This window comes from Sus scrofa, chromosome 2 (genome assembly GCF_054392235.1).
Source record: "Sus scrofa isolate SSC_HxYL_T2T_F1_AM1 chromosome 2, Sscrofa_HxYL_maternal_Yorkshire_Landrace_v2.0, whole genome shotgun sequence".
In the NCBI taxonomy this organism is placed as follows: domain Eukaryota; kingdom Metazoa; phylum Chordata; class Mammalia; order Artiodactyla; family Suidae; genus Sus; species Sus scrofa.
This window is the reverse complement of record NC_139384.1, coordinates 17249565-17259603: the sequence shown is the minus strand read 5'-3', so window position 1 is coordinate 17259603 and position 10039 is coordinate 17249565. Positions and strand designations below refer to the sequence as shown.

The 10039-nt window shown below is 38.3% G+C and overlaps 1 protein-coding gene across 1 annotated transcript; it reads left to right on the top strand.

The window, feature by feature from the left end:
- The first annotated feature begins 7433 nt into the window (after window positions 1-7433).
- LOC110258141 (olfactory receptor 4C5-like) lies at window positions 7434-8363 on the top strand. Its single transcript, XM_021081300.2, has one exon. The coding sequence runs from the start codon at window positions 7434-7436 to the stop codon at window positions 8361-8363; it is 930 nt and encodes a 309-aa protein (XP_020936959.2).
- The last annotated feature ends 1676 nt before the right edge of the window (window positions 8364-10039 follow it).

Genomic DNA, 10039 nt, shown 5'->3' with positions numbered 1-10039 from the left:
GATTGAACCCACAACCTCATGGTTCCTAGTCAAATTCGCTAACAACTGAACCATGATGGGAACTCCACTAGTTAGATTCTTAATCCACTGAGACACAGCAGGAACTCCAGAATCCAAGTATTCTAATCCCCAAGTGCCTTGGGAGACTGACCTAAGAAAACATTTCTATGGCTTTGTCAGAGAATTTTTGCCTATATTTTCCTCTAAGAAAAGCTAGCAATCATCTTTTGGTGTGTTCTTCTTAGCTGTTTTGGTTAACTTACCAGTCCAAAACCCCACTGATTACCATTGGGTAGCAATTCTAGCATCCCTTGCAAAAGGTATTATTCAGAAAAGAGAAATTTTTTTCACTACCCTTTTTAGGACTGGAGAAGCGTCATTTGCGGCATATGGAGGTTCCCAGACAAGGGGTCGAATCAGAGCTGTAGCCACCGGCCTACACCAGAGCCACAGCAACGTGGGATCCGAGCCGCGTCTGCAACCTACACCACAGCTCACGGCAACAGTGGATCCTTAACCCACTGAGCAAGGGCAGGGATCGAACATGCAACCTCATGGTTCCTAGTCGGATTCATTAACCACTGCGCCACTACAGGAACTCCTCTCTTGCCTTATTAGCTAGAATTGTGTAACATGCCTATCCCTAAATTTATCACTAGAAAGAAGAATATTGTCATAATTACTTTAGACTAATCCAGATTCACACTATGGCTGGGGTTAGACCACACTTTCCCACAAAAACATGGCCACCTGACCCCAGAACAAACTGAATTTTGGTCAAAGGAAAGATGGGAATAGCTACTCTGTGGACAACTAACACTCTCTGCCATACTTAACATGCCTTGATTGATTACTCCCTTTTTTCTCCTATGTCTGTAACTTTCTTTCTCCTTCCCCCCAACTCCTCCTCCTCTATCTCCTTTTCCCCTCCTCTTCCCTCTCCCAATCTCTTTCCTTCTTCCTCTTCCTCCTCTTCTTCCAACTTCTCCCTCTCCCCTGCCTTCTCTCTTTTAGCTCTTCTCACCAGCATTTAAACATGATCAGCTCTTTCCTTTTTAAAAACAAACATCCTCAACCCCATATCTCAGAACAGTAATTTGACTCTAATAAGAACCTACGAGTTATTATTATCTCTATTTATAAGATAGAAGAAACCGAGACACAACAATTGAGTAACTTATCCAAGAATACAGAGTTAAGTCAGGAGTCAGTAAATGATGGTCAATAGTATTACAGGTATGGAAAAGGCAAAAATTACTCTCAACTTATCTTATAAAATATTTTCCAAAAGTTCTCTATGCATAATGTACTAGATGGACGATTTTGCATGCTATCTTTTGATGTCCTACTCAATAACCCCAATTTATTTAAGCTGTTTTACAGGTTCTGATCAATTAAGTGACATGCATAGAATCTTACAATAAAAAGAAGAACCTGGAATCACACCTAAGTTCGTGTCTTTGGTGTATTATTTCTCCAGGACTCTACCATGTCCCAGTCATACAGAGGATGGATGTCCCTGGTCCTAAGTCTGAACATCTCTGCAATCATCAGGAAATTTCCAGAATGAAAACTCCCAAGATTATATTTAGGCAGATCTCTGAGATGGGGACCTAAAGGTAGGAAAGGAAGATAAGAAGTATTCTCTTTTCCCTATGATTCTCACTTATGGTCACTGCTGCACATGGGATCTGTCTGAGGAATGTGTCCTGCCCTCCACTGAGGGTAGAACCAAAGCCTCTTGAAAATGCACAGCTGGTGTGAATCAGCACCTGCTCTCCTACCATTTCCAGGGCATAAAATATATCATGGCAGTGGTGTCCAGTGCACTAGAATAACATCATTGCTTTGCATTTAGTTCAGGCTGTATGTCAACCCAAACTCTACTGATTATTAGCTTTTTGATCTTGGTCAAATGACAGTCACGGTGAGCATCAATTTTCTTACACATAAAATAGAATTATACCTCCCACTTGCAGATTATGCGAGAATTAGATGAAATACCACAATTAGCTGAGTGATGTAAATATAAAGTGTTATAGTATTTGTTAGGTCTCATTTGCATCCACGTTTCTTTTATCTCCAGTAAACTTTCAAGGACTCTCAACTCTGTGTCAGATTTTTTTGGTGAAGAGAATGCCAAACACTCATAGAACGATTTCTGAATTATAATGACTTTTGAATCAGTACTCAGCATTTTAAAACCTAGCCTTTCTTCTCTCTTAATTTCTGTATTTGCCCAGATTGTATTAACAATAAGAGTAAAGAAGCTAAGTTAAGTCGAAACAATTCTTTCTGGAAATCTGAATCAGTCAAACCATGAGCTCTGATTTCCTATATGGAAAGTGACAACAGACCACAGGGAGTTTTACTCTATGCCAGGGAGGGACTGTTGTACCATATGAGATACATATGGTATCTCATAGAACTCCCATGACATTCTGTGATAGATGCTCTTATCTCTCATCATCGCCTTTTTACAGGTGCGGGAACCCAGGTAAAGAGAGGATGAGGAACTTGCCCATGATCACATAGCTATCAAGTAGAACATCCAGCAAAACTCTTAATCGTGATTCAGAGTTTTTATCATTATATGCAGTTTCTCTCACCTACATGTCTCTATCCACAGGGCATTAACAGTAGAAGAGCAGTTTTGCAAGGACTTGGTCATTTTCACACGTCATCTTGGTTAATCCTCCCTAGAACTCTGTGAGGCAGGCAGTAGTAAAGTTGTCTTATACACACTGATAGGCTCAGGCATCCATAATCCAATGACTAGAACATTCTATGCCTTGGGTCCCAGACTCTGAAATCATTTCCTAAACAATCAGAGAGGGGCTGCAAACCCAGCCCAGATGGCTGTCCCCCTCCTCTTAGTCACAGATGCCATGGCCACAAGAGAGAAATAATAAACTGGTTTGGCTGTCTTCTTGGTTAAAGCTGCTAATTCTAATCCTCTGGGAATTGAGAAATCAGAGACTTCCTAATTCCTTGCCCTTGAATAATACCTATTTAAATATTTCTCTGTCAGCGCACACACAAATATTGATAAGGATAAACTCAGGAAGACCATATAAATATAACCAGCATGGACCACAGAAGCCAATGGTTTTGAGTTTCCAACTCACTGGGATCCAGACTTCCAAGAACCAAAGGAGATCTCTCCAGGCTGAGCACAGGCTTACTAAGAAAAATGTTTAAAAGAGCTAACTTCAGGGAATTGGCAACTTCAAAGCAAGTTTTATTTGCTGATTATTTTATGGTGCTTGCAATCCCTATTTTTTTTTTTTTTTGTCTTTTTGCCATTTCTTGGGCCGCTCCTACAGCATATGGAGATTCCCAGGCTAGGGGTCCAATCAGACCTGTAGCCACCGGCCTATGCCAGAGCCACAGCAACGCAGGATCCAAGCCGAGTCTGCAATCTACACCCCAGCTCACAGCAACACCGGATCGATAACCCACTGAGCAAGGGCAGCGATCGAACCCACAACCTCATGGTTCCTAGTCGGATTCATTAACCACTGCGCCACGACAGGAACTCCCCTGATTTATTGTTGGGGCTTTAAATAAGGATAGACCTCAGATCAAGCGCTCTTTTAATATGCTTCATTTGGACATCAAAAAAGAATGACCTATGTATAGTTAAGGTGGCATATAGAGATATCCTCCAATGGTTAGGTTTTTCTTTTTCACTTTCTTTTGAAGCCAAATGCTTTGGAAGTTGTCTGACTAGAGATCATTATCTGAGCTAAGATGCTGTGACTCACACTCACATGGTGGCATGAACCGAGTCCATGATCTCAGCATTATTTAAAAAGTCTCTTTCAGCAACCATTTTCAAGTCATCAAGTGAGGAAAAGGAACTACACTTAAGATAAAAATGAATAAATCTTTAAAGCAGCCATCAGTGAGGAGTCCATGGCTGCTACCTCCAGGCAAAGTGTGCTTTATGAATATTGCCTTATTATGACATGAACTTATTACTTCTTTCCCAAATGAATCCAGGGAGGTAGGTACAATCTGTTATTTCTTTATTACTTTTTTTTTTCCTCCAGGTGATTCTAGGATCTTCAATTTACAGGTGAGTTAGATTTAAACATGTTGCTACTATGGTAGTTTTTTATGAAGAATGATGAACATACTTAGTCTACTAAGAAAAGGAGTCATACAGAATATTATTTCTTTTTTTAATGATTTTTATTTTTTACATTATAGTTGGTATATGGTGTTCTATTTTCTACTATACATCAAAGTGACCCAGTCACACACATATATATACATTCTGTTTCTCACATTATCCTCCATCATGCTCCATCATAAGTGACTAGGGTATTATCTCTTTTATTAAATTAGTCTACTTATTATAAAGGTAATATATTCCCTCTGTAGAAACCTTGGATCCTAAAATTTTTAAAAGAGGATTAAAAACTGCCCATAATTCAAATAAGCACTATCCATCTTTAGAATAGTTTTTCCAGGTACTATGTATATATGTCATTTTGGACAATTTAGGTCGTAATATATAAGCTGTTTAATATCTTGTGTTTTGCATTCACTATTATGTTGGAAGAATCTAATCTTTCTCATCTTTCTAATTTTCCTTGCAGATAACCTTAATGTTCACCTGATATTTCATAACTCTATTTAATTGTTCATCTTTATGTAGACATTTGGATTGTTTCCATTTTTATTATTATGAAAAATTTGGAATATAACATTTATGCCTAATTTTTGTCCATATTCCATATCTGGAATAGATTCCCAAGCATAATGAGTACTGGACCAAGGCGCAAGACCAGTTATAAAGTCTTTATTATCTACGGCCAAATGTCTTTCCAGAATATTTTGTGTCAAAACACACTCACCAGCTCTAAGCAATATAACTGTCATAAATCTGTGCTATTTTGCCAGTTGATAGTATTTCAGTGTTTTTAAATTTTATTTATTTGTTGACTTATGAAATAGATTTTTTAAGACATCTAAGGTGTCTAAGAATTTTCTTTTCATTAGTTTTACCCTTTATTTTTACAATGCTATAAGTAGAACATTTTTTGTAAAAACTATTTTTATAATAATGGTTACCTGTTACACTTGTTGAAAACATTTTTCTAGTGTGGACTATGTCTTTATGTAGTTGATCCATTAACTTTGTCCTGGTTTTTATACCATTTCATTTTGCTTAACTCTTCTTCATTAGGAGTTTAGATATGTTTGTTTTTCTATTTTTCAACAAATTTATGTTCAATTTAAGGTCTGTAATTCCCACTTTCCCACTTTTTTTTTCTCTATTTCTCTTTTGCTTTTTATATTTTTGGTGATGACATGAAGAGATTTGCTTTATTTTCTTCTCTCTCTCTCTTTTTTTTTTTTTTTTTGTCTTTTTGCCTTTCTAGGGCCGCTTGCGCGGCATATGGAGATTCCCAGGGGTTGAATCAGAGCTGTAGCCACCAGCCTACGCCAGAGCCACAGCAACGCAGGATCCAAGCCGAGTCTGCAACCTACACCCCAGCTCACAGCAACACCAGATCGCCAACCCACTGAGCAAGGCCAGGGATAGAACCCGCAACCTCATGGTTCCTAGTCGGATTTGTTAACCACTGCGCCACGACAGCAACTCCGAGATTTGCTTTATTTTCAAAAATGTCTATCCAGTTGTTTAAAAATATTTTATGAACTATGCATAATATTCTTATAAATCTTCTTTAAAACCGATGGCCTTATTCCGATTATCTGTGCTCTAATGAGTTTTATCTTAACCTTTAAAATACTAAAACGCTTTTGAATTCATTTATCAACTCTAATATTTTTCTATTTCCTGATGTGTTGATTTCTTCATTCAACCTTTCTTATGAATATAAGAGGTTTCTCTAACCTCTTGAGTACTTAGTTAATTTTTTCCCTCTTCATTTATTCTCTTTCTTTAATATTATAGCAGTCGAATATTTCAAGAATAAGAATAATGATATATGGGAGTCTTTTCATTTTTATTGTCTTATCAAGAATGTAGAGTGTGGAAAATTATGCAATTTACTTTTAGGATAAAATCTTGTCCTAGGTAACAATGATATTCTTCAATTCCTCTATGTCATTTGTTATTTTTCCTAATTTATATATGAGGAAGTTTAGTTGCAGTAGGACTAAGGGCTGTACATAAAATCGCATAGCTACTAATCAGTGAGAATAGAATTTTTAAAAAATTGTCTGACTACACAGAACACATTCTGCCAAACAAACTGTGATGCTTTAATTTCCATACTAAAAGTACCTGTTTTCTAAATAGATGCGGAGAATTTTTCATAGTCTTCCCTAAATTAAGTTTGATTTGCAAAATTCCTCTGAAATCTAAATGCAGTAGTTCTCCAAATAGTGAAACTCCAAAAGTTTCAAATAAATCCAAGGGATATTGCATCGCATCTTGCCGTTTTATCCTCTTCAGAATATTCTTCTTTTTTCTTCTTGTTTGATGGTACTCTTAGACAATTCTATTGAATGTAATGTAAGTTCACAGATCTAACTGCCAGTAATCTTACTGGAATTTTAAACATTCATTCAGTTCAGTTTTTCTGAGATATGACTACTTTATTCCTAATTGCAAATCAAATTTATTTAATGTTCTGTATTCACCACGAAACAAGTGAAAAATAAGAAGGATGATCCTGCCATAGTGCAGTGGGTTAAGAATATGATTGCAGCGGCTCAGGCCATGGGCAGGTGCAGGTTCAATCCCCCCGCCTGGCTCAGTGGGTTAAAGGATCCTTTGTTGCCACAGCTGCTGCATAGGTCACAGCTCTGGCTCGGATTCAGTCCCTGGCCTGGGAACTTCTATATGCAAGAGGTGCAGCCATAAAATAAAAAAAAAATTTAAAATTATTTTTTAAATAAGAATAACAAACAGTTTAGCCTCATCATTACAAGTGATAAGAGAAGAAACGAGAGTAACTCTTACGACTTCAAGTCTCTGCTTTTTTTATTATTGTTATAGGTTATTTACAATGTTCTGCCAGTTTCAGCTGTACAGCAAAGTGACCCAGCCGTACATATATATACGTACTCCTGTTGTTCCATGGGAGAAAATACTATGCCAATATGGGGGAGAATATCCACTGATGTACAATTAGGGAAAGGTGCCTGGAATATCAACAGTCATAAAACTGTTTGTGTGTGTGTGCGTGCACATGCACGCATGTGCGTGTGTGTGTCAGAGAGGTAGAGAGAGAGAAAAAAAGGGGGGCTATATGTTCAGTATGTGACTAATAATATGGCCCAACTTTAAGTCTTGGCTTTATCTGCTTGGGGTTTTTCTCAGTCTTGCAGAAAATAATCGCTGACAGAAATTACTTTGCTTGGTTGAAATGTATCCTCCATGATAGTAATCCCTGTGCTATTTGCAGATAAATCAATTATCCAAACGCCAGACTGGATTAACAGAGCAAATGAACAACGTGACAGAATTCCTCCTGCTTGGCCTGACCCAGAACCCAGCTGTGCAGAAATTCCTGTTTGCTCTGTTTACAGTCATCTACTTGCTCACGGTGGCAGGCAACCTGCTCATTGTCATGACCGTCACCACCAGCAGAGCCCTGAGCTCCCCCATGTATTTTTTTCTTTCTTTCTTGTCCTTCCTAGATGGCTGCTGCTCTTCTACCATGGCCCCCAAAATGATATATGACTTACTCGCTGAAAAGAAAACCATCTCCTTCAGCGGGTGCATGACTCAGCTCTTTGCAGAGCATTTCTTTGGAGGAGTTGAGATTATCCTGCTGACGGTGATGGCCTATGACCGCTACGTGGCCATCTGCAGGCCCCTGCACTACATGATCACCATGAACAGGCAAGTGTGTGGCCTTCTGGTGGCCCTGGCCTGGGCCGGGGGATTTCTTCATGCCCTGATTCAAATTCTTTTTATAGTCTGGTTGCCCTTCTGTGGCCCCAATGTCATTGACCATTTCATCTGTGACCTTTTCCCCCTGCTCAAACTCTCCTGCACTGACACTCACCTCTTTGGACTTTTTGTTGCTGCCAACAGTGGGCTGATGTGTATGGTCATCTTTTCTATTCTTACTGCCTCCTACGTCCTCATCCTTTGCTCACTGAGAACGCACAGCCCTGAGGGACAGCGGAAAGCTCTCTCCACCTGTGCCTCCCATGTTACCGTAGTCATCCTGTTCTTTGTACCGTGTATGTTCGTGTACCTTCGGCCCATGACCACCTTCCCCATTGATAAAGCGGTGGCTGTGTTTTACACTGTGGTAACACCCATGTTAAACCCTTTAATCTACACCCTCAGAAACTCAGAGGTGAAAAATGCCATGAGGAAGCTCTGGAGCCCAAAAGTAACCTTGGATAACAATTCAAGTGAGTAGAGGAGACAAAAACAAAATCTATTCTATATTTTAAAGACAATTATGACTAATAGAAGGGATGAGGGTCCTTGAGGTCAAAATATGTGACTTTAAATATAGTTTTCTCATCTTGCTTTCTGAAATCTTTGGTGATTCCTTTCTCACAAAATATCAAGATTTGATTAAATGATGACTAAAGTCTCTCTGAATTAGAAACTTCTTTGAATCTATAAATTACTATTAGTCAAAGGACATTGCTCATCAACATACAAATCACAGGGTATGGAAAACCTTTGAGTTCATAGATTCAGTATAACAATTCTCTGTAAAGCTTCAGGTAAAGCTTATATAACCAATAGGCTAAATAATTAAAATATCTAAACAATAAGCCTAACAGCTAAGTATTTTGTTTAAAAAGGAATTGTTTATACAGTAGAAATTACCATAGCCTTGTAAATTAACTATACTTCAATAAAACAAAAAATAAAAATGCAGGAGTTTCCATCATGGCTCAGGGGTTAACAAACCCAACTAGCATCCATGAGGATGCAGGTTCAATCCCTGGCCTCCCTCAGTGGGCTAAGGACTCGGCATTGCCATGAGCTGTGGTGTAGATCACAGATGCAGCTTGGATCCAGCATTGTCGTGGCTGTGGTGTAGGTCAGCAGCTACAGCTCCAGTTCGACCCCTAGCCTGGTAACCTCCATACGCCTCGGGTGCCTCTCTAAAACGAAAAAAAAAAAAAAAAGTCCAAAAAGTAAAAACTTTGTCTAGATACCCATGTTGCAACAGAACAAAGGGTGGGGGAAAAATGTAATTGTAGTGTACACATGTAAGGATAACTTGATCCCCTTGCTGTACAGTGGGAAAATAAAATTTTAATAAATAAATAAATAAAAATGCATAGTTTTAATCCCAAGTACTGTAGTCAGTATAGATTTCTTATTGTGGGAGACAGAGATCAAACAGAAATAAAGTGGTTTTGAGAAATGAGAGCATCATTAAGGCAGGACTCATCCTCAAAACTAGTACTGCACTGCTGCCCGATTCCAGGGGGGACCATTGACATTATACTCTGGGCTCTCAGAATAAATTATTTTCTCTGCCTAAAGCCAAGGAGGGATATAAAATTCCTCCAGGTACAAATGTGGAGCACTCTTTCATATGATTTCCCAGGCATAAGATACTCTGTGGCACAATGTTTTTTTTGATGAAAGACATTCAAAGTATCTTTTATTGCATACATTTATGCCGTAGCTAATAGATAAAAAAAAGTAACCGGTACAAAAAAAATTAAGTTGGTGGTGCCTAAGTAATCAAGATAGAAAGTATACATGTTCAAATTTGTATAGAAAATTTCAGACCAACTGCAGATGAGTAAGAAAGGAAATAATTGGAGACATAGACAGTGCAGTTTTAAGAGAAAGGACCAAGATAAAGGAAGAGGATTCCAGATCTGAGTCAGGACAGAAGTTTTGCAAATCCTAGAAATTTCACTTCTCCATTTCTGAGGACCTAATTAACTCAAATCACTCCATGGGCATACCTAGATCTTATATTAAGTATTTATTACAAACAGATTAATATTCAAATTTTTAGTAAACAATTCATTCTAAATGGGAGATCCATTTTTCTCAATTGTGGCCCCTCCATTTGCTGATCACTAGGAATCCATGTGTTACTACCATATTTTCCAG

What these genes read in the sequence shown, in the direction of transcription:
- LOC110258141 (XM_021081300.2), top strand. Translation starts at nt 7,434, where the DNA reads ATGAACAACGTGACAGAATTCCTCCTGCTTGGCCTGACCCAGAACCCA.